The sequence below is a fragment of the Cynocephalus volans genome, chromosome 18 (assembly GCF_027409185.1).
Source record: "Cynocephalus volans isolate mCynVol1 chromosome 18, mCynVol1.pri, whole genome shotgun sequence".
NCBI lineage: Eukaryota > Metazoa > Chordata > Mammalia > Dermoptera > Cynocephalidae > Cynocephalus > Cynocephalus volans.
Window position 1 is genome coordinate 9,805,338 of NC_084477.1, and position 25,257 is coordinate 9,830,594.

General features: G+C 42.1%; 2 protein-coding genes across 2 annotated transcripts in view; both read right to left on the reverse strand.

The window, feature by feature from the left end:
• Positions 1 to 16,343, reverse strand: part of EPHX1 (epoxide hydrolase 1) — a 48,690-nt gene extending 32,347 nt beyond the window's left edge. The window contains exon 1 of the mRNA XM_063082686.1: positions 16,255 to 16,343. Coding sequence (XP_062938756.1) covers positions 16,255 to 16,279 — 25 coding nt within the window. The 5' untranslated portion in view covers positions 16,280 to 16,343. The remainder of the gene's footprint in view (positions 1 to 16,254) is intronic.
• Positions 15,171 to 24,893, reverse strand: SRP9 (signal recognition particle 9). Its single transcript, XM_063082687.1, has 3 exons — positions 24,810 to 24,893; positions 20,292 to 20,360; positions 15,171 to 16,408 (listed from the first exon to the last, which is right to left on the reverse strand). The coding sequence occupies exons 1-3, from the start codon at positions 24,879 to 24,881 to the stop codon at positions 16,289 to 16,291; spliced, it is 261 nt and encodes an 86-aa protein (XP_062938757.1). The 5' UTR covers positions 24,882 to 24,893; the 3' UTR covers positions 15,171 to 16,288.
• Between the last annotated feature and the right edge of the window lie 364 nt (positions 24,894 to 25,257).

The following is a 25,257-nucleotide window of genomic DNA, read 5'->3' on the forward strand; positions in this document are numbered from 1 at the left end:
AGCCAGGTGGGTCCCATGCAGGGGTGCGCGGGACCCTTCCGGGGCTTCTGTATGTGTCTGGGCACCCACAACCTCCCACGGGAAGCCCAGAGAAGCCCTGGACTGTGACACTGGGGTGGGAAGACTCTTTATCTCATGTAATGCAATAACCCTGAGAAGTAAGGGGTACTTTTTCTGTTTTAAAGAGATTTAAAAACTATCAGAGAGGATAGTTTCCTCCATTAACCCAGCTAGTAAGTGCCAAGAAGATTCAAATTTAGTCTGTTTATCAATCTTCCCAAAATGCTAAAGGCAGCAGAAACTTCTACTCCTGACCCACGGACAAGGCCGGTGATCCCAGTTCAAGTTGACTAGAGAATTTTCTGGAAGTCTTCTGAACTCCTCAGAGAGAAGAGCATTTTCCCCCCATGCGAGCCCTCTCAGGCCCTGGAGAGCCTTGCGGGTGTGGAGGAGCCTACTGTGCTCCTGCTGGGAGCAGTGGCCACCTGCCAGGCGACGACAGGCAAGACAGAGACAACGGCCAGTGGTGTGAAGGCTCCACTCCAGGTCTCTGGACCCGTCTGAAGGAAGACTATAGGCCGGAGCCCGAGAGTTAAAATAGCTGCTCTTAGTCCTCTGGGGGAAGGTAAACTGTGACTTCCCCCAGGAAAGTAAATAAGGCCGATGGTGGGAGAGGCTGCACAGCTCGAACCTGGTTTGCACAGTCATGTGTGTGCTCAGTTATATAACCGAGGACAGGATTGCAACAGTCCTCCCCTGGGCGAGACGGGGCGCTTTCTGGGGCGTCCACAAACTCCTCCCTGCTTGGGAGAGGGGGTGGCTGGATTCTCAGCAAAGCTTTGGTTCCCTTGTGGGGGAACTGCTGGGGGGTGCCTCCTTCTTGCTGCAACCTCCCCACCTTACCTACACAGCCCCTGCCAGGTCCGGGTCAAGAACCACCCCTAGGTGACTCCAGGAGGCCAGCGGGGCTGGGGAGTGACCCTCTTGCTTCATCCCCAGGCCCTTGAACTTTGTCTGAGGCTTGGAGTCTCTTGGCACGAAAATTGAGAAATGGAGTCTGAGCAGCCCCCACCTTCCCATGTCTGGGCCTGGGCCAAGATGCCAGAAGAGTCCAGGTGCTGGGTGAGCAATCACGCCCGGGCAAGCTGCTCTTACATGGATGGGAGGAAGGGCACTGTGCGCTGGTGACACGGGGCTCCCTGTGAGCTCTAGTTGTTTGTGCTTGATTTGGACACCAGGCAGGAACCAGGGTGCACAGGAGGAGACAGGGAAGCGACTCCACCCCCTCCAGTGGTCGAGCTGTCCTTCCTCTACAGGTACCCCTGCCCACAGAGCCCTCATCAGTGCGCCCTCAGACACCCCCACCTCCGTAAGTCCGTGTAGCCCTGTGCTAAGGCACCGCTGAGAGGCAGCGGAGTCAGAGAGCACGAGGGCCGAGCGGATGGTGCTAAAGTTTGCCCTGGCTGCCTTAATAAGCAGTTATTTTCTGCGGAAAGCCCTTTTCCTGGAGTTGGGGGGAGGCAGCAGAAAGCTCGGGGTCCTCTTGCTTGCAGGCTGGGCCAGCCCAGTTTATCCAGCAGGTCATTTATACCAGCTTGGCCCACCCACACTCAACAAACACGGTATAAAGGTCACCATGCCAGGCATGCTCCTGTCTCAGGGCCTTTGCACTTGCTCTCTCTAAGCCTGGTGCCCGATCACCCCAGAGAGCAGCATGGCCACTCTAACTAAGCAGTTCTGTTTAAATGTCACGTCTCAATGATGCTTTGTCTTGCCACCTGACACTCCCCATCCCTCTATAATGCCTCCATGTTTCTCCATAGCACACTTCACCTTCTAACGTACTTTACCTGTTTCAAATTTATTTTATTGTCCACCTGCCCCTCCACAATGCAAACTCCATGAGGCGTTGCTGCTGGGCCCCAGGGCCTAGGGCAGGGTGGCAGAGCCTGCATGGAGCGGGCAGTCCCTCAGCACTGCCCGCACTTCCTCGGTGAGATATGAGCAAGTCGCCACATGGCCCTCCTGGGTGTGGAAACTCGGGAAAGAAAAACTGTTTGCTGAACACTCCCAGTTTTTGCTGCTGAATCAGACCAAGTGGGGCCATGAAAGGCCCCCACAACACCCCAAGCTCAACTCCCTGAAGGAAGGAAACATCACAGCAGAACACAATGTTAACTTTCTGGAGCAGTGTGGTTTCCTGAAAATGTTGATTTTCAATGATGCTGAATTCGGAGGAGGTTGCAGAGTGGCAGAGAAATGGGCATAAATCCCAAAGTCCTCAACAACTTCCCGCAGCAGCGCATAAATCCCAGCCAAGTCGCTGCACTGGGAGCTGGCCTGCCAAATGCAGGGGTCTTCCTTGCCCCCCGCCCCCATGTCCACCCCCATGCCAGCCCGAGACAGCTGCTGCGCAGGGAGAGGGTGCCCGCCTATCCAGGCACCAGGGGTGGGGTCCTGACTTTGCAGAGCTTGAAGCTTAAACAATGGGAGGTGGGGAGTGGCCATGGCGAGGGGTGGGGAGCAACTTTAAGAAAAAGAAGTAAAAGGTAGGATTACAACTTTGCTAGACACCCCACCGCCTGCAGGGTCTCTGGGGCAGCTGCTGGGCGCACCCGCCTCCGCCAGGGAGGGCGGCGGGACGCCACGTGCACACTGGTCCCAGTCCCTGGCTTCTGCCACAGTGAACTCTTAAGCCCGGGCCCAGGCTTCCAACTTTCTCTACGCTGAGCGGGCTGGCCTTGCCCGAGAGAAGGACGACAGGGGACGGGGGGAGGGACGGGACAGGGGCAGCGGTCGGAGCCAAGAACGCGCATTTCAGCTAAAAGACGCGATCAGCGCTAGGACTTGGGGGATGGACAAGTGCATTTCACCGCAGGAGCGAGACGCAGCCCTAGAGGCCCCTCGGCAGGGGACGCAGCTGGAGGTGGCCTGCCCGGAGGTCCTGCTGCCCCCCGGGCGGGTCGGCGCGGCCCCCACCCCGCGGAGCCCGATCCGCACCTGCGTGAAGGGAGCGCGGCGCGGCCGGCCCCGGGGCTCACGGTCTCGGCTCGCAGGCTCCGGCGGCGCGGTCCCCTCGGCTCCCCCGCTCGTCCTCGGCTCGGCTCGGACTGGCTCTGGCCGCCCCGCGCTGTCCCCGCCCAGGCCCAGCCTCCAACGGGGGCGTTCCCCGGCCCCCCTCCGTTACCTGGGCGACCCGGGAACGTCTCTCCGTCTCTCCACTGCCCTAAGGCTCCTCCTCCCCTTGGGGAAAAACTGGCTACTCAAAGGAGTCGGGGAGTGGAGATAAGCGGTTAGAGACTCCCACGGCCATCTGATCCCGTAACTTTGTCAGCTCAATCTGAAAACCAGATCCCAAGCTTGCATGGTGTATGTCTTTTTAATTGCATCTTTCTAGCAATTTGCTGTTATTGCAGTTTATAAACGTATGGGTCCTTGACAGACTGGGAAATTTAAAAACAGACAAATTTGTGTTTTAATGCAGAATCTGAGTGAAGTTGAATTCCCTGTCCTTCCCTTGTTTTAATTTTTATTTTAATTTCTCAGTTAATACTTGCCTGTATGCAAAGAGTACCTAGAGTTGTGTTTTAAAATGCAGCTTCTGAGGTCTGTAGCTCTGCGCTCAGCACTCAGTCTTCCTGTGTGAGTGAAGGGACTTAGCTAAAACCACAGCCTGCCAATAGTTTCCTGTACAGGTGAGAGACTAACTTGCTTTCTAGCTGGCATTGCAGTAACCATCGTCTCTGTGAAGCCCACTACCCAAAGTCAAACCACCCGCTAAAGACCCCCAATTTAGGAGACTCTGTCTGGATACAGGCAGAAGAGTCAAGAGAAACGCTTGCTTGCTTTGCTATTTAAGTTTAGTTCACCCTGCATTCTGGGCCCAAGTATTTGGAATGCAAGTCCATCTGGGTCTGCCGGCATAATAAATCTGACTTCTCCTTCTTTCTGAGTGACTACGTCTCCTTGGCAACTCCTTTCCGTAACATGAGAAGCACTGGTCCAAAGCACTCCTTGAGGTCTTCAAGGTGAGGACAATGTCAGGAGTAACTACTCAATACACCCTCCAACTGGGAAGGTGTTCAGGGCACAAGCCAGTGGTTGTCAGGGGGCTCTTTTGGCTTCTACAACAGGGTTAATCCCCAGACCCTCATCATTAGAAATCCTGCCCTGTCATCACCCCTCCGCACCTCCTCCATTCCAGCCAACACCCCTTTTGTGCTCAGAGGTAGTTGTTTCAACAATGGGCATCCTCAAGATCTCAGCTGACGGACCACAGCTAGGAGGCCACCTGCAGGGCCTGTGGCAGGAGTTCTAACCTTCTGTCACCCTGAACACAACTTCAGAATAAGGTTCATCCCCAACCCCCAACCTTGATACTTGCTCCTGGCTCAAGAACTTTCCATTTTATTGAAGAGAGGCTGTTTCTGGCCAGCAAAACACACTCAACCCAATCCCACCTTCAAGCCTCTGCTCATGTAGTACCTCTGGACAGGACACCCTTCCTCTATCCAAACATGGAATCCTCCTGTCCTTTAATTCTACACCCTCATACTGTGGAAGTTTTCACAATCAAAATGGATCATCTGTATTAAACAAAAACAAATAAACAAAAAAACCCCTGACAAATAGAGCCAGGGAAAGGCCATGAAAGGAGCAAGTTCTTACCCAGTCACAAGAGCTATCACAAAAGACTCTGCAAAACTACTACTTTGCACAGAGGCCATCACAACTGTAATAAAAAATACTTTTGCAGGGACATCTGCCCAGCAAATGCCTGTCCAACCTCGAACTGGCGTTAACCTTTTTATTGATCCCTATAGCCAAGAGTAATTTATCCCAAAACGATTATGCAATCCTCCATCACTTTTCCTTTAAACTCTCTGTCTTCCTTTATCTCCCTGAATATGCACATTTACTATGGCATGTATATTCTCATTGCAATGCCCTATCCCTGAATATATATTTGTGGAGGATATTAACATTAATGAGATGGAAATAAAACACACGTATTTCACTGGACCGAAGTCTGTAGCTTAGAAGGCCAAGCCTGTAGTTTAGAAGACCAAAGTCCTTAGTTTAGGCCAAAGCCTGTAGATTAGAGGACCAAAGTCCTGTAGTTTAGGAGGCCAAACAAAGCCTCTAGTTTAGGGGGCCAAAGCCCAACCCTTTAGGAAAACATGTAGAAATGCTAAGATTGAATAAGAACAGAAAACTTTCACGAGACTAAAGCCTTTGATGTAGATAAGAGAATTGAAGCACAGAAAAAGTGATTGCTCTGGGGGCAATTGCCCTTGGTGCAGCTAAACCTAAATGATGGGAAAGTACATGAGCTAAACTCTTCAAGGATATTCTGCTAGTTAGTGCTTGGAGGACATTCCACATCTCACCCTAAGCTGTTTCTTTGAGATTCTTGGGGAGTTAGGCACTTTGGTGATTATCTCATTGTTTCTTTCTGTACATCACATAGCTTAGTTTTATGACTCCTTTTGATGGTAAATTGCTTCAACTATTTTAAGTTATACCTGCTTTGATGAAGATTGTCACATAGCCAGTTTGTTTATGTTTTCACTATGATTAATTAACCATCTGTTTTTCTTCTGTAACTTTCTTGTCTTTACAATAAAAACTGAAGCAAAAACTGAAGCAAAAACTGACTTGGGGCTGTGCCTGGGCTCTCCTCTCTTGAAGGACTTTTCCTCGGTGCAGTCCCTTTGGGTTTCTCATTGCTCTGAATACATGGGCTCTGAGTAATCTTTTGTATCCATCACTCTGCAAGAGGTGACAAATATTCCTCTTAGAGAGCCTCTCTGTTATTTAGGTTGTCACTATACAAGTCTCTCTCACACCTGCAGTCTCTGGCATCTCCATACTCCTTCAAAACTTGCTGTCTGGGGGAGTTCCCTCTCTAGCCCTCCAAATCATTAAGAGCTCTGCCTCTGGCCATTTCACCAAAAGACTCAAATTTGTGACTCTTGAAACTGCAGTGATGATGAAACTACATATTCTAAAATTAGGTGCTAGCAATGCCTGCATCACCACAACTCTGTGAAAATACAAAAGCACACTAAATTGTACACATTTAAGAGGGTGAATTTCATGGTATGTGAATTATATCTCAAAACTGTTATTTTATTTCAAAACAAAACAAAACAAAAACACTGCAGTGAGATGGCCACCTCACTCCTCATTCCTTTTTGATTAATCATCCATCTAGCATTAAATTATGAAATCTAATACAGTGCAAGGTATTTCAAAGTACAATCTACCACAGGCAGTCAATAAACAAATAAGTCAGAGTCCAACTCAGAAGGCAAAGTTTAAACAGATTTTCACTGCTTTTGGTCAAAAGCTGTTGAAAGGTTTACGGAGCAAAAGAATGTGTATAGTGTGATCTCTAGAATAAATTATATATTTAAAAAAATCAGAACAAAGGCTGTTCCTCTGTATAAACTTCTGGAGAGTGTCCAGTTACATCACGTAGAATAAAAAATAATGTATAGGCGATAATTTTGGATAAAAACTATAGATTAATTCTTGATTCACCAGAAAGGAAATAACATTCTTTATTCCATACGTGCACAATATGGGGCCAGCTGGTTAGCTCAGTTGGTTAGAGCGTGGTACTGATAACACCAAGGTCAAGGGTTTGATCCCTACACCAGCCAGCCACCAAAGGAAAAAAAAAAAAATGTACAATATGAATCTAACCACAAGGAGGCATCAGATAAACCCCAAATTAAGTAACATTCTACAAAAAACCTTGGCCTACACTTCAAAAATATCAATATGAAAAAAATATCAATGTCATAAAAGACAAGGAAATAAACTATTCCTGATTAAAAGAGACTAAAGAGTCATGAAACGTAATTGCAATGCTCTATTCTAGACTGGATCCTGGACCAGAAAAAAAGGTTCTATAAAGATTATTATTGGGACATCTGGGGAAATTTGAAGGTTTGTAGATTAAATAATAGTATTATGTTATATTAATGTTAAATATCTTGATTTTGAAACCTGAACTGCTTTCTAAGTGACTATCCTTGATTTTGTATACTGAAAATATACACCAAAGTATTTACGGAGTAAAGAGGCATTATGTTTGAAATTGTTTAGTATATATATAAAGAGAGAGAGAGAAAGAGAATTATATAGCAAATGCAGCAAAATATTAACCATCAGTAACTCAACTTTACTGTAAGTTTGAAATTATTTTTAAATTGAAAGTTAGGGTTGGCTGGCTAGCTCAGTTGGTTAGAGCACCAAAGTTGGTTGATAACACAAAGTCAAAGTTTCAGATCCCTGCACCAGCCAGCCACCAAAAAAATAAAATAAAAAGAAAGTTAAACATAGGTACCTCAGTTCCCTACTGAAAACCCCATAAAAATAACTACAGACCGTGGTGAAGGGAACGCTATTAATTCCACAAGTTACTAAGTAATTAGGAGAAATGGTAACAGTAGAGAAAGATGTCAACAAATTTTTGGAAGATGGAGGGTAGTGTGATTCATTTGGCAGAAGAGTTAAAACTAAAAACTTTCCATAGCCAGAAGCAAGCAGATTCTTGCCTTACACTTGCAAAAATTGGCAAATGGGGCTGAGCCCGTGGTGCACTCGGGAGAGTGCGGCGCTGGGAGCGCGGCGACACTCCTGCCGCGGGTTCGGATCCCATACAGGAATGGCCGGTGCACTCACTGGCTGAGTGCCGGTCACAAAAAAGACAAAAAAAAAAAAAATTGGCAAATGACAGCCCTTGGGCCAAATATGACCCACACATAGCCTGTTTTCGCAAATAAAATTTCACTGAACACAGTCACACTTACTTATTTATATATGGTCTATGGCTGCTTTTATACTACAACAGCAGAGTTGAGTAGTTGCCAGTAAATATTTATTATCTGGCTTTTGCAGAAAAAGTTTGCCAACCCTGCTTTAAAGCCCTGTAGAGCCTTAGAAGCTAGAGGTATCAGGAGCCTCTGAAAGCAGGATGCAGGGGGTGTTGGAAGTGGTGATCTGCGTGGCCCCTGAGTGTCCCTGCGTATTCATGCTGGGTATGCTAAGAATGCAAGGTTCTGACCTGCATTGTCTGACTCTTCACCCAAGCCATTTCTTAGAGGTGTGTTTGTGGCAAGCAACTTCAAGAAATGAGGCAATGCCGCCTGACACCCCCAACCCACTGAAAAAAGTAGGCATTTCCTGTACCACAATCTACAGTGTGAGCAGGTATACATTTTGGGCCCTTGGCATTACCCTGTGGGACTTGGGGGACAAGGGGAACAAAAAGGGACAGGAAGCTTTGGCTACTGCTTTCGTCATGAGTGATGAAGTTCTTTGTCTCTGACCTAGGAGTCTCCTGTCTTCTGCCATCATTCAAAAACAGTAACAGGCCAGCTTTTAGCTTGTAAATAAAATAAAATCCCTGCACTGTTCTTGACAAGGGAATTAAAATCAGGAGGATTACAAACAACCTGACTCAAAACTGGGCAAAAGACTTCGAATAGACATTTTCCATAGAAGATATACTAACGGCTAATAAGCACATAGAAAGATGCCCAACATCACTAATCATCAGGGAAACGCAAACCAAAGCCACCATGAGATAACACTTCCCACCCATTAGGATGGCTACTATCAAAACAACAGAAAATACTGAGTGTTGACAAGGATGTGAAGAAACTGTAACCTTTACGCACTTAGTGGGAAAGGGTACAGCCAATGCAGAAAACAGCATGACAGTTCCTCAAAAACACTAAACATAGAATTACCATAAGATCCAGCAATTCCACTTCTGGGTGATAGCCAAGAGAATTGAAACTAGGGTCTCGAAGAGATATTTGTACACCCATGTTCACAGCAGCATTATTCACATAGCCAAAAGGAAGACGCAACCCATGTCCATCAATGGATGAATGAATAAACAAAATGTATCCCTACAATGAAATATTACTCAGCCTTAAAAAAGGAAATTCCGACACATGCTTATAACATGGACGAATCTTGAAGACATTATGCTAAATGCAATAAGCCAGACACAGGAAGGCAAATTCTGTATGATTCCAGTTATACACGGTACCTAGAGTATTCAAATTCATAGAGACAAAATAGAATGGTGGCTGCCAGGGGCTAAGGGAGAGGAGAAAAAGGAGTTACCATTTAATGAGTACAGAGTTTTAGTCTGGGAAGACGAAGAGAGTTCTGCGAATGGAGAGTGGTCATGCCTGCAAAATAATGTGAATACTATGAACTGTACACTTAAAAAAAGGTTTAGATGGTAAATTTTATGTATATTTTGCCACAATTTTAAAAAATGGAAAAAGAGAACAGGAGGATTAATCAAAGTTTGTATAAGGGGAAGTTATACCCCTGTCCCTTATCCTTGCCCCAAGCTGGTGACAAGCCCTCCCTAACCGTGGCAGACCAGGGATTTATTTTCTGGAAATTTAATGTAGAAGTTTCCAATCCAGGGGCACTAGGCACAAACAGGCCAGGTACAAAGATGAGGCACCCAACTTAATGCAATCAAATGAAAGTCTTCGCGCTGAACTTTGAATTCCTCATCAGCACCTTCCCACTGTGGGTTCACAGAAACTGCTGCCTCCAGATAAGAATCCCCAGGCAGGAGGTGGAGATCTGTTTCTGGAGTAAATGAGCAGTCCCAGAGAAAAGATCCACAGATAATGACATGTGGGGGCCTCATAAGGAAACAGCTGGCTCCCCATCTGACCACCCTCCATCGAGGACAATCAGGCTACTGCCCACTACACATACGAAACTTCCAAGTGATGTTTCAGTGCCTCGCTTAAAAAAATTAAGGATTACCAGACACTTGGAAAAAGCCTGACATGAACGGCAGAGCCCAAAATAGAGAAAAAGTGCTTGCAGGCAACAGAGACAAAGCAAAAAGCTGAAAAACCTTCAAAGAAACTATAATATCCTTGAAGAGATAAGATATGAATTCTATCTACGAAACAGGAACGAGACAATAAAAAAATTTTCAGAGAATTATAAAGCACTTTTTTTTTTTTTTTTTTTTTTTGTCGTTTTTTCGTGACCGGCACTCGTGCACCGGTCAGTCTTATATAGGATCCGAACCCGCGGCGGGAGCGTCGCCGCGCTCCCAGCGCAGCACTCTACCAAGTGCGCCACGGGCTCGGCCCTGAAATAAAAGTTTTAATAGAAAGGTCAGAAGATAGAGTTAAGGAATTCTCCCAGAAAAACAAAACAAAAGTCAAAGAGATGGACAGTGGGAGAGAAAAAAGGAAAAGAAAACAGAATATCAAAATCCAGGAAGTCACCAGACTAACATGAGTTCTGTAAGAAAGAAAAAGAATACAGAAAGAAGGAAATTACTAAAGAAATAATCCAAGAATACTTCCCAAGCCAAAGAAGAGGAATCTCTAGATTGAAAAGTCACACTCAAAGGCAGAAAATCCACACCAATACAAGCTGTGAAATTTCAGAATACAAAAGAAAAAGAGAAGATCCTAAAAGTCCACTAGGAGATTAAAGGGGTGGGGTGGGGATCCAAATGGCTATTTTACAAAATGTCCTTAAGAGAGAGCATTTTATAAGAAGGTCTATTACGGAGAATTGCTTATGTCTGTCTTCTCACCACTTCTATAATCAAGTATATTTAACAATCACCTGTTTGCATATATGGTGCTACCAACTCACCAACTACAAAAAACACAAGTTAAGCAGAATATCCAGTATCTAGAAACTTGCCTGTGCAAAATGGGCAATATAATTTACATAGAGATCTGTTGGGATATATCAGAAATGACAAAATAATATATCCTATGCACTGAATCACTACAAATGGAAAATAATTTTAGACTCTATATATAGATTTCATCTTATAAAAAAGATGCAAGTCAAGAGGAAAGATTCAAAACATGGAACTTTAGAGCACTTTTCCCACATCCACAGAAAGGAGGAAGGGTCCATTATTACTCACTCAATCCTGAAAATCCTGTTAAATGGCTTCAAACTGACTCCCCAAATCACTTTCTCCCAGGTTTCTTGAGATCTCTGACTCTATTACATTCCCACGATTTCAAGGGCAATGGTCAACATGACAGCGTGAAGATCAAAGGTCAACAGTAGAAAGTAGCTGGCCTGTAAACACAATACCAAACTGTGGCAATTTGCCACAATAAATAAAGGCCCTCTGGAGCCCTCTATGGGCCTGCACTGGAACTGCACTAAGACTATGACTTGAGAATTTTCATTCAGTCAATTGTTCAAAGTGTCAACTGGCTCTACACTTTTTAAGACAACAGCAATTCTCAGCTCCCCCATCCCCATTTCCCTTTTTTAATTTTTATTTATTTATTTATTTATTTTTAAAAGATGACCGGTAAGGGAATCTTAACCCTTGACTTGGTGTTATCAGCACCCCACTCTCCCAGGTGAGCCACGGGCAGGCCCCCCATTTCCCTTCTTGAAGAGCAAAAACCATACTTAACCCTTTTAGCTGATTCTTTTGCTATTTATCCCCACCTCCCTAAATAACATGCTTGTAATTTCTTTTAGTTTCTTTTCTTTGAAACCTCATTTTAGGCACTATCTGCTGAAGACCTCAACAGATATGGAAATAAGCTCCCTCCGCAACTGACCTCACTACATGGGTTTGTCATCCTCCTCGATATTCTCAATATAGTTCATTTTAGTCATACCAATATTCAAAGTTTTCATTACGAAGGCAGCATCGGGGATGGTCCACAGTAAAACTATGATTCATTTTCTTTTCCTGTATAACACTTTGTTTTCCCTAGAATTAATATTTTTAAACTTTGCTTAGTTCTCTATGCATCAATCACTACTCCAACACCAACCTCTCCAGCAGTTACTTAAGTCCCTTTACAGTAAATTCACCGACACCCGATTTTCTGCAATGTTCTTAATGCAGTGTGTCGCAGCCTTCTGCCGCACCTCCAGTCTGGTCTGACTGCTCCGTGCGTGGGAGCTCTCCCCTCACCACTATCCCAGGGAATCCCTCTGCTCTCCAGCACTAGGTATCCTGCTTCCCATACCCCAAGTCTTCCTCCTTCTTGGTTCACTCGGTTTCAGAGGAACACATCCCCGAGTGGCTTCTTGAAGGACACGCGGGTGGTAAATTTCCTGACACGTTGTGGAGTAGATTACTGTTCCCAGGGATTCACTACTTATACGAGGTCTTCAAAAAGTTCACAGGAAATGCTATTACGAAAAAGCTACGCATGGGTTTCAAAATTTTTTGGCACCAGAATAAAATCATACTAACTTGTCATAACATGTCTGAACAGGATCAAGAGCAAAGGTCATGGCAATTTTGGGGTGATGCTCAAGGCGTTTTGCTTGTTGACTTTCTGGAGGGCCAAAGAATAACATCTGCTTATTATGAGTGTTCTGAGAAAGTTAGCCAAAGCTCTAGCAGAAAAACGCTCGGGGAAAAGCGTCACCAGAGGTTCCACCACCACAATGTTGCTGCTCATTCCTCTCATCAAATGAGGGCAATTTCGTGGGGGGTTTTTTGGTTTTTTTTTTTTTTTTTTTTAAGATGACCGGTAAGAGGATCTTAACCCTTGACTTGGTGTTGTCAGCACCACACTCCCCCCAGTGAGCTAACCGGCCATCCCTATATGGGATCTGAACCCGTGGCCTTGGTGCTATCAGCACCACACTCTCCCAAGTGAGCCCAATTTCATAAGAGTTTTGATGGGAAATCCTTAGGCACCCACCTTATAGTCCTGATTTGGCTCCTTCTGACTTTTTGTTGCCTCATCTTAAAAAATCTAAAGGGCACCCATTTTTCTTCCATTAGTAATGTAAAAAAGACTGCACTGACATGGTTCAATTCCCAGGACCCTCAGTTCTTCAGGGATGAACTAAATGGCTGGCATCATCACCTACAAAAGTGTCTTAACTTTATAGAGCTTATATTGACAAATAAAGTTTACATATTTTTATCTTTTAATTCTATTTTTCCACAAACTTTAAAAATTCCCCTTGCATATTCCTGCCCTTTGCCACATGACCTCCAATACCTCCCTGGGGATGGATACCATTCCCCAGGACATTGGGCTTCGACATGTGACTTGCTCTAATCAACAGAATTTGATGTGAGATCTGGGCAGAAGCTTTAAGAGCTGCTGCGAGGTTCTTCTCTTTCATCCTGGATCCTGGAATAAAGACTCTGGAGTGGGAACAGGACTTTGCAACCACAGCTGTAGTTTGAGCCCAAAATAAACTTTTTTCAGGTTATAGTGGTAACCCCCTAATTCGCAGGAGACACATTCAAAGACCCCCAGTGGATCCTGAAACCATGGATAGTACCAAACCCTATATATACTGTACTGTTTTTTCTTATATATACATACCTATGATAAAGTTTAATTTATAAATTAGGCACAGTGAGATAAACCACAATAACTAATAATAAAACAGAAAAATTATAACAATATGTCAGCACCATTACACTTGCACCTTGGAGCCATTATTAAGTAAAATAAGGGTTGCTTGAACACAAGTACTGCCATATCACAACAGTCTATTATATCATGGAGATGGCTACTAAATAACTAACGGGCAGGTGACTGAACTATCAGTTTCCACAGTGCACAAAGGAATGATTCATGTCCTGGGCAGGACAGAGTGGGACACTGTGAGATTTCAACACACTACTCAGGACATTATGCAATTTAAAACTTATGAATTGTTTATTTCTAGAATTTGCAACTTAGTATTTTGGGATCATGGTTGACCGTGGGTAATTTAAACCACTAAAAGCGAATCGGTGGATAAGGGGGTACCCCCTACCGTATTTTCTTTTCAGAGTCCTTGAATGACCACTCCATGAATTCACAGTGGAAAGCTACACTGGAACACACTTAATCCACATTCTCTGGCACCAGCCCAACTAGTAGTTTTAGTGTAAGAAAGAGGAATAAAATGTATTTACTTCTCACCTTATAAATCTTAACTGTAGGACTAAAGGGACTTATTCCCTGTGTTTTAAGAGAAAAAACACTAAATACTATTCATGTTGCCATTACAGCCCCAAGGCATTTAGTAAAAAAGGCAAATAATAGGGGTGCAACAGACATCATATAGAGATTTGGTTTTATTTTTCATTTTTAGTAGGCAGATAGGATAGTACCTCCTACTGACTGTTCTTGGGAGATTAAGTTCTCTAACATTTCACTCATTTTGAATTAGTTTTAAAATACTTTCAAACCTATTGCCATCATATAGTTAACGGTAGATTTTTCTATGACTTGACAGAAAATACCAACTATAAAATGCTGCCAACACTGCCTCTTATCAGTGACTTGGATCTGTGACTGAAGGATTTTATATATTTAAGATAAGAAGTTGACAGGTTAGCTAAAAAGCCAACCCTTCACAATGGAGAACATGTGTAGCCTAACAGCAAAGTTTAATGGGCTCCGTGCTCCAATAACAGTGGGTCTTTGCAAGAGAAGAACAAGATGAAATGATCTGAACTCCTAACTGTACCAAGAATCTCAATTACTGTAGTGTCTAACTGGATTACCTTGGAGTCGGCAGCATTTCATCAAATATTTCAGTTTGCTAAAAGTCAATCCATAAAATTGCGATTATAGAGTGCAGAAATACTTCCTGATAAAAGAAAATACTCAGCACTGCACTGCTCAGAATACATTATGATTTGGTGTTTTTTTATGCATATAATCTTTAAGAGACAACACTTTTACCATCAACTAGGTCTCTTAATGATTTTATTTTATAATAAACACAATTAAAAATAAACAAAAAAAAATTTTTTTTTTTTTTTTTTTTTTTAAATTTTTAAAAACATGACCGGTAAGGGGATCTTACCCCTTGACTTGGTGTTGTCAGCACCACGCTCTCCCAAGTGAGCTGAGCGGCCATCCCTATATGGGATCTGAACTCATGGCCTTGGTGTTATCAGCACCGCACTTTCCCAAGTGAGCCACGGGCCGGCCCTCTAGACATGATTTAAAGTACAAAGGAGGACGTACATATCCAACATACAAATACTACACCATGGGACTTGAGCATCTGAAAATTTTGGTATCCGAGGGGGATCCTGGAACCAATCCTCCACAGACACCCAGGAACAACTGTATATCCTAGTCAAGAAATCAATAATTCTTAAGAAGTCAAAGACGTCAACAGAAGCAAACTATGCTTATGTAACACTTTATTCACTGACCTCTCTGAAACATGACAAACTCACATGGCTAGTGGAACTTCCCATGCTCAAATGTTGCTCAACATGACAAATTTCTACAAAAACTATCTTAATCTAGTGCCTTCATTTCACTCTTGAGGAATTAGCATGTGAACGTTACATTTAGGTGGTAAAACTGACATTACAAATATAAGATAAATATCAAATAATCTCACACTTCTGGTTTACTGGAAAACATTGACATTTGTGACAGTCATGTCTAACACCTTGGTTAAGTAAAGAGAGAAAATGGGCTAGGGTGTCACAGAGGTATGCGAAGATTTAACAGTTTGAATGATCCTTAGCCCTTCTGAAAAACTATGATGGGAAATATGTACTCCATATTTCTGTAATATGGTGGTTTTAGTCCATTATAGCAATCATCATTCCACTCATGCATCTGAATAACCGCTATTGTTTTTGGTCACTGAAAACCGGATTCAAAGTAAGTCACTGCTCAAAAAGCTGATGATACTACAAATCTCTTACTTTGAAAATATAGCTTAAATCTGGAAAGTTTAAGGTAAAGCATACTTGTTATCTGTCATTACTTTTAGATATTGAGACTATACTACTATACGTAATCAGGTATACTGTTGTGCATAGTTAATTCCAGTTACCATATTTTATATTTATTGGACATCCACAGAACAACTTTTATGCTCTAAAAGAAATATTCCAATCCAGCAAAGTGGTTACATTTAATTTTCTTTTAAAGACAGGAACTAAATTTAAGGAAGAACTAGCTTTTCTCGATAGCTTGTTTTCAAATTACTGATACAAACTTACCAGAGAAATAATTATATATTTTGCTCAACATCAAATAATCTGCAAATGTTTCTAAGATAGATGCATTCCTTGTTCAATTTCCAAAAATAAATCAAGGCTTTCTAAATGAAAGCATTTACATTCCTAGCTCCCTAAAGTAAACGGTAAAAAGAAAGTATAACAAATGATCTCTCAGCTTTTGAACAGCCCACTTAGTTTCATAAAGTATTTTTTGTCCCAATACTGTCTCAAATTCAAAAGGCATTTACTTCCTGACAACAGGACAGTCTTCATTCCAACCCTTCAGTCCGTTTCCATGGCAACACTGCGGGCTTCCTTGGCTACCATCAGTCGCATTAGTTGACTGTGGAACTTCTCGATCTTCTTTACATCTTGCGCTTGGTCTGTTCTATACACCAAACACTGTCAGGAATTTTAAAGGTACACATTGAACTATACAAAACTAGATATTGACAACATAGAAAACACATAACTGGGTAGACATCTGTCTCCCCCACAGCTGCTTTGCTCTATTCTCCTGGAGGACACACTAAGGAAACCGCACTGAAGTCTCCAAGCCTCCGGCAATTGCATTCCTTACGTACAGTATTTTAAACGACACTGCTGTGGATGAAAAACTAAGTGAACTCTATCAGAAGCTTCCCAAAAATGACCAATTAAGTAACATGTTAGATCCTGCTTTGGTCTGATGAGAACTTAGGGCCTTAGAACGACATATTTTCTCCCTGGGACCCAGTCCTAAGTAATTGAATTATGCTGGAAAACAGCATAGAAATCTTAGGATCCCTTTCTCTACTTGTGAAATTGGGGATTTAATGATGATAATTCTTTTAAAAATCCAGAATTCCCTGCCCATAGCTGGACAACACCTAAATTAAACCATGTAAATCTGTCTAATCTTGATTTTCTGAAGGTATTTATTATAATTTTTAAACCAAACCAAATTCTTCCTTGTTAGCAGTTTAATTCTTCATTAGATAGATACTTAAGATCTGCTTATGGCCATAAAACCATTTCTTCTAAAATCTTCAAAAGTATCAACTTTCAGCTGGCAGCCCTTTTCCTCATTTTGTAATGTAGGTTCCTTTAGCTTTAGTCCATCTTAAAGGTTCACATGAGTTTTAAACACAGGAACTAACAATCCTGTAATAACAGGTATTAACATAAATAACTTGGAGTTCAACTTCATCATGCCCGACTGATCTGAATTCATTAAGCCTTTATATCACTTACCTGTTAAAAACCTTTATCCACATACTGTATAAATTTGTGTGACATCTTCTAAAGAGGCTATACTAATTTCTGTCATTCAAATTTTAGCCTTATGTGCTGGGAGAAAATGTACATAACTTCTCACTACAATTTCTGACAGAAAAAAACTTTAGGTCCACAGAAGACAATATTATAAAATCAGCCATGGGATTAGAAAAAATGATGTATGTATACATGGGCTTATTAATAAATGAAGCCTAAGACTGCATTTTCTGAAGGAATTATTAGCTACTAAAATGAGTTAGTGAAGAAAATGTACAAACTTCTTTTTCAAAGTGCCATTAGAACACAGATTTTTTACTGTTGGGGTGATTCATAAATTTCCTATTTAGGAAGATGATCTTATTACATCTCTCGGCTCTTTTAGATACAAACTAATTCTCAGCAGTTTCAAGAAAGGAAACAAAAAGTACAAGGTACTTCAAAAAGTTCATAGAAGGATTTGTATTATCTTTTAATTCTACTTTTCCACAAACTTTTTGAAGTACCCTTGTGTTTTTCATATTTAGATCTTGTCACAGGAATCAGCAATGTTAAATAAAATTCTGATATTGCTTAACATGGATCCTTAGATATGTTTAATCATTACCAGAGGCAAAAAGCCATTATTTGAAAATATAGCCCTTTGTATTAAAATTAATTCTGCATTTCCCCCCTATTTTTAAAACAAAACATACCTGTTTCTTTGCAGCAGGTATAGCTAACCACTCTGTGACAAACACTTCAAATTTTTCTCAATGTGGAATGCTCAAAATACAAGAATAAATTTTCTTTTTTTTTTTTTTTTGTCTTTTTCGTGACCGGCACTCAGGCAGTGAGTGCACCGGCCATTCCTATATAGGATCCGAACCCGCGGCGGGAGCGTCGCTGCGCTCCCAGCGCTCCCAGCGCTGCACTCTCCCGAGTGCGCCATGGGCTCGGCCCCAAGAATAAATTTTCTGAACCCACCAAGCGGCAGGCACTAATGCTAGGCACTTCCACGTATTTCGCTGACTTTTCACAATAACCCAATCAGATAAGTAGACAGTCACTATGGCACTTTCCAGATGAAGAAGTTGAGACCAGAAGCACAAACTTTTGGCCTAAACTCTTCCAAGGCCAAAATGCTAGTAAATGGGTAAACTAGTGGTCAAATCTCGAGTCTGTGTCTAGCACACTACACCCCAATTTACTCATCCTTTTTCACATTTTTAGTTACTTCACCAAATTTAATTATTCTTAGGCGACATGGTTATCCTTAAAAGGTCTGACTTCATGCAACCTCACAATGGAACCCTGAACACAAATACAGTATAATATATGACCAAAGACAAAAAGTGATTTTTAAAGTCACACACTATAAAATTTTTTAAATAATCTATTTTAAAAATGGTTACTGAGTTCTTTCTGGGTCAAGACATCATACTAGACACTGGAAATATAGGTGAGAATGTTACTGATGTATCTATTATCTTAAAGCTCACAGTCTATTAAGATACATATGATAAAAGAATTGTGATACAGCAAAAACAAAAAGAGCCAAAAAGAAGAAAGCAAGAGATGAAGCAACCCTCTTGAGCTGGGTTTTGAAAGATAAGCAGCAGTCTTACCACCTTGCAGGTGGGGATGAGATTCAATACTGCAGAGAAAACAGAATGTTCAAAAGAGCAGAGGCCGAAGACAGCACAGTATATTAAAGGAGCTCTTAAATAACGCAGGCGAGACAGAGAGGAGCGGGGATGTGAGGTGGAGTTCATGTAACGGGTGATGAGGAGCCAGTGAAGGTTTTTAAGCGAGGGAGTAACAATCAAATTTACATTTCTAGCAATCACCCTGGCAGCAGTATAGGACGAACTGAAAGCAGGGACATAGGAGACTATCCTAACAGTCCAGGCAAATGATGCAATTCTAAACATAAGAGAGTAACAGTGAACATGTAGAAAGCGTTCAAGACAGGAAATGAGATGAAGCTTGAATCGATAATACCAAATGCCTAGCAAAGTATATGCACGGTATATCAGGGATCAATACGAGTTTTTCAAATGAAGGAATAGTGGACATGAGAATGAGGGAAAAAGGGACCAAACACAATCCCCAGGTTTCTGAGCAGGTGGATGACAGTGCAGCTAAAGGTGGGAACAGAAGAGCAAGCCAGCTTGAGAAGAGGTAAGCTCCACTCTAAACAGGCTAACTTTGAAGACTATGCGAGGCAAGGATGCTTGACTTAATCAGGAAATCAGAAGAAAAATAGGAGCCAAACACACAAATCTGTACAAAAATGTAGACATGGATACAGGCAGTCCTGGACTTGACTGAATGAATGGACAGCTCCAGAAGAAGTGGTATGAAAAGACAACCAAGGACAGAATCCTGGGGAAACAAATATTTATGGGGGCACATCAAAGAAATAATTAGCAAGGAAGGATGAAACAACAAACACAGAAAAAGAAAGCCAAGATAAAACGGAGCCACAAATGCCGAAATAATAATTTATATGAAAGCAGTTTTGGTATCAAAAGCGGCAAGGAGGTCAAGCAAAACATGAAGGTCCAGTAAAATAAGAGACCACTTCTGGGTTTGAAAATTAAGGAGCTGCTGATGAGCTCTCACCAAGAGCAGTTTCAGTGGAACCACTGCATGCAGAAACCAGATGACAGAGGGTTAAGGAAGTAATGGCATGCGAGGATTAACAAGAGTGAGCAGATCAGGTAGGAGAGAGATACAACAATAAATATCATCATTTACTTCTCACACACTGAAAAGGAAATGGTTACTCCCTTACATCCAGTTTTGGTTCCTACATTCCTCTTAAGAACTATTACTAAACTACACTTGACATATTGCATTAATAAAGCAAGTTAAATTATTTTCTGAGGGTCTATAAAAGTAGTTTCTAGAATAAGGTTCTTCATTTTGAAATGAAATACAAAACAAGCATCCTAATGGGTAATCTACATAAATTATATGTAAATAATTTCAAACGATTAACTCAAATAAATCTGAAAGTATGCAACAAATAAAAATGTATACTTACAACTAAATCATCTGTTACTTTAATACACAAACTCCCATCAGAATGCCTATATTTGAGAACCACACGTGCCTGAAATAAAAATACATATTTAGAAACAGTGAAGACAGATGACATTTTTCATAAATAATTTAGTCTTCAGGTGGACTGAAAAGGATCCTTTCAGAATAAATACTGAAAACATTTAAAGAAACCTTTACTATAACGTTATCATTATTGAAATGAGGTTAAAAAAACAGCTATTTTTATTTATTTATTTTTTTGGCAGGTGGCCATTATGGGGATCCATGTGCTTTAACCAACTAAGCTAACTGGCCAGCCTCCAAAACAGCCATTTTAGTTCATCCTATTGCAATAATTTATTTTTTTAATAAATTATTAAAAAAGACTTTTTAAAAAGTTGGACATTTTATTTGCAGCCAGTTTGAAGACAGATGTACTGAAAATTCTCAAAACACATCCATATTCAGGGAATGTCTGTGACCCTGAAAGGTGGTTTGGCATTTCTTGCAGGTAAGAGTATATCCCAACACACCTAGCCACAGAGGAAGGACAGGAAAAGAATGGAAAAAAAATTAGCAGATATGACTAGCTAAGAAGTCCAAATCCATTCCTCAGGAAACAGTGCTGCAGTCCAGTTCAGAATTCCACTTTTCCACAGCTCTTAGGAGGTGGATTCAGACTAAAGTAGTCAGCAAAATCACGTCTTTATCATGAAGGCACAACATGATGCATTACTACATAAAAGCAGAATTCTGCCTTGAAAAAAGATTCCATCAACAACTTTTCCAAAAACTAGAATAACTTCTATACTGAGTGCCATGCTACATAATACTTTTTCGTTGTTCACTATTCTGCAGTTAAGTAGCCAAGACATCATTTAGATATTAGCATACTCCTATAAGACGACATCTCTCAATAATGCTTCCAACTTTCGTGAACATTATTTTTTTTTCTTTTAACAATAGATGCAAGCATAGTGTATTGCAGCAGTCAGATTGTTTGCTAATCAATATTAGTAATTCTTGTTTAGCTAGCTGGTTTGAAAACTGCTAAATATCTACAGCCAAAACAGGAACGTAATTTTACAATGCCCAAGACAACTCTGGGAATTAAATAAAAAGAGTTAATAGAGCTGTAACCTACCGCTTTTCCCATTATGCTCTTTGCACTCCTGGGAATGCAAACAAAAGCATGTTTACACTACTCTGTGAGATCTGAAGTTCTGTTTTGTTTTTTTTTTGAGGGTTTTTTTTGGCGGTTGGCCAGTACAGGGATCCTGAGATTTGTCTTGGTAAGGGAAAAAAGGGAACTCACCAAGCATTTAAGTAGATATAAATAATAACTAGGTTAATTATCTTTAGAATGCTGTAGTCTATTTATTAATCTACTAGATTCAGTTTTACATATTTTAAAAAAATTCAGTTCTTTTCTGAAGAGAGACTGAAACAGGAATACACTAAACATGACAACTATGTAAAGTTTCAGCTTTCAGTAAAAAGCATACTCAATGGTTTCTTTAGGAGAAATGAGAGTTAAAGGCCTATGGTTCTAAAAGAGGGTCCATTTTGTAACTTGGGGGGGGGGCTATTGAGCCACCATGTCAGATGCCATGAAGAAAGAAAAGAAATCAAGGTTCTTGCCTTGATTTCAGTTTTGATTTATAGTTTCTTAGGAACTGTAAATTTAAGCAACCAAAACAACCAAAGGCTGGCTGGTTGGGCTCAGCCAGTTAGGGAGTGGTGTCACAACACCAAGATCGAGGGTTTGGATCCCCGTCCCAGCCAACCACAAACAAAACGCCCCACGAAAAAATCAAAACACAAGACAGGATGAATTAGTCCTATAAAAGCATATACAAGTAAAATGTTAGAGAAAACAAGTAATTTAGACTGGGGAAGGGAAAGTATAAAAAAGGAGGCAACTTCGAAAATGCTTCCCCCCCTTTGGTGAAGAAGGTAGGAGAAAGGCTGAGGAAGTATTCTGAACAAAGACATGGTGAATACTGTAGCTTCATGAGACTTGAGCTGAGGATGGTGGAAATGGTGGGAGACAAAGGCAGAAAGACTGGAAAAAGGGTCAACCTGGACTTCATGCAGTTATCAACAAAGAACCAGTTTTTAAATAGGAGACAGAGAATTCAATTTTTGTTTAGATAGCTGTGGCAGAGTGCGAAAGAGGGACTAAAAAGGCAGACAGACCAACGAAGAGGTGATTATATGGTCGCAATACCATCTTCAATTAGAATACTGCAAATGGAAAGGTAAAAGATGATGGGTATAATCAACAGGTTAAATGTTGGGGACAGAGAAGACAAAATTTTGGAAAACAGTCTTGACGAAATTTCTTCTTTAGCCTTGCCGAATAGAATGGACTTAGGTTGCTGTGACTGTTCATATAAATTATACGTATAAATATGTTAAATGCTTATTACATATAAATTATATGTATAAATGTACATAAAATGCCTGTCACAAAGAAGGCACTCAAGAAAACTGTTAGTGAAGCTCCCCGTCCCTACTCATCCCCTTTCCTATCAAAAAATTAGTCAAAAACCAGTAGAAGGCTGTCCTGAGGGCGAAGAATTATTTAGGCCACCAGATCTTCTGACAGGGTCAAGAGCTGAAAGGTTCTCCCTCTCTTCTATATTCTAAACATGCTTTGTTTACAGCAATGCTCTGTAATTAGGATTTTGTTTTCATTTTCTCTACCACTACCACCACATTCTTAAAATATAGTCACTCGTGATGTGAACTTGTACATTCTTTGTTGTCTTTCCAAATATTTTTAGTCTACAATGTGGGCACTTCTGGACAAAAATCCTGTATGGTCTCACGGATCATTACTTGAATGAAGAAACAAACGGCCCTGTGAACAGGGAGCCAACCAAATGAAGCAGCCAGAAATCACCAGTGTCATAAACAAAGCTCTCAATTTCAAAATTACGTAATTCATCTTATCATTATTACTGCATCATTTTATTGTAAAGAATAGAACTAAGAATGTTTTACAGCTTTTTGTTATTTATCTAAGTCTTTCTATGAGTTTAATACTATTTTTAATCATAATGCGAACATATCTTGCTGTGCAGTTTATTTTTTTTAATTTTTTTATTTTTTTGCTGTGCAGTTTAAATTGATGCTCACTGTAAATAGTACGTAGCACTGGAGTTACAGGTTACTAGCCCACTGTATACATTTAAAACATAGTTCATGTTATTTAATGATCATTAAAAGTCTCACATAGTAAACCGTGAACCTCAGTTTACTGAGACTTATTAACTGCTTTTAATTTTCTTTTTTTCTCCAAGGAGTATATTCACGATACACTGTATATATAAATGCCTTCCGATAATACCAGCTTCTTGAGGGTTGGGCTGAATCTTACTCACCTCTGTGTCTACCACAAAACCTAATTTCACTTGGGGTGGGTGGTAATGAATGGAGCACAAAGGAGAAGATGACTGAGTTACAGTAGACAGAAAACACGAGGATATCGTACATAACCAGGCCTGAGGTTTCCAGTATAAAATCCCTTCAAAGATGCTGAGCTTTAAAAAGACGCAGAAATTTTAACGAAGAAGGAACCACTTCAAGTAATTTTTAGACATGACAATAAAATAATCAAAAACTCAAGAGAAAAAGAAAAATCAGAACCCAAATGCTAAACTCTCATCACTTGGACTTCTCTGCTTTTTAAGAATGAGCCAACTTCTGGAGTAGACTTCCTATAATTTTTGAGGGAGCCATGAATGGATTTCAGGGGTCCATGAGTCCCCCTAAAATTGTGTGCAAACATTTATGCATAAGTGCATTTTTGTGAGAAAAGGGTGCAAGCATTCTCGTGTTCTCAAAAGGCCACTGATCCCCAAAAGATTAAGAACCAGTATTCCAGGCCCGGCCCGTGGCTCTCATGGGAGAGTGCGGTGCTGATAACACCAAGGCCACGGGCTCTGATCCCTATATAGGGATGACCGGTTTGCTCACTGGGTGAGCGTGGTGCTGACACCACCAAGTCAAGGGTTAAGATCCCCTTACCTGTCATCTTAAAAAAAAAAAAAAAAAAAAAAGAATCACTATTCCGGGCTGTGTAGATGCTTCCAAACTGGGATCTTTCAAGAACGTCTAATGGGTGTTAGCAAATCATCACCTACTTACACATGAGATACCCTAACTCCGCGGTGCGGAAAAAGGGCACCAAGACAACTAAGGGACAGAAAGCACAAACTGCAGGGGGCGGAGCCCTGGCCTTAGGGACACGTAAACCAACGCCATAAGGGAAGTCCAGGGATCGGGGGCGGGGGAGGCTGACTGCAGAGCTGTTTCGGAGCCTCACTGAGCCGGTGGATCAGGGAAGAAGGGGAGGAGACAGCAGGAACAATTACACTTGGCAGGATCCGTCTCTGTTCGCTCCAAGCACCTCCCGGTAGTGCCGGGGAAGCTCCGGAGGCCGGGCGGACGGCAGGGAAGACACCCTGACCTGAGGCTGGGGAAGGAGGCAGCGACCCCGCCAGCGACTTACCTTCATAGGGTCGGCGAGGTAGAGCTTCTCGGCCGCGCGGCTGAACTCCTCCCAGGTCTGGTACTGCGGCATCGTGGCCCGGGCGAGAGAAACAAGGCAGCGGGACGGAGGCGGCGCGAACCGGCCCACCTACCTACCCGCCTGCCTCCCGCGGCCGCCGACCGATGCCGGCGACCCCGCCGCCCAAAGATGGCGGCGCCTCCGCGAACCAACGCCTCGCCCCATTGGACAGTCCCTATCGCGCTCGCCCAATGGGCAGCAGGGATGTTACCAGGGAGGGGGCGGAGCCCCGAGCGTGGGTCTCTGGGAGCTGGCCCAGAGAAGCCGAGAGCCGGGAGACGGACGGCGGCTACCACCGCGCCCCCTATAGGACTGGAGGAGCGGCGTTTGTCCCGCTGCACCGCGCGGGAACGCAGGGCCCTTTAGCAAAGATTGAGCGGCTCTGTGG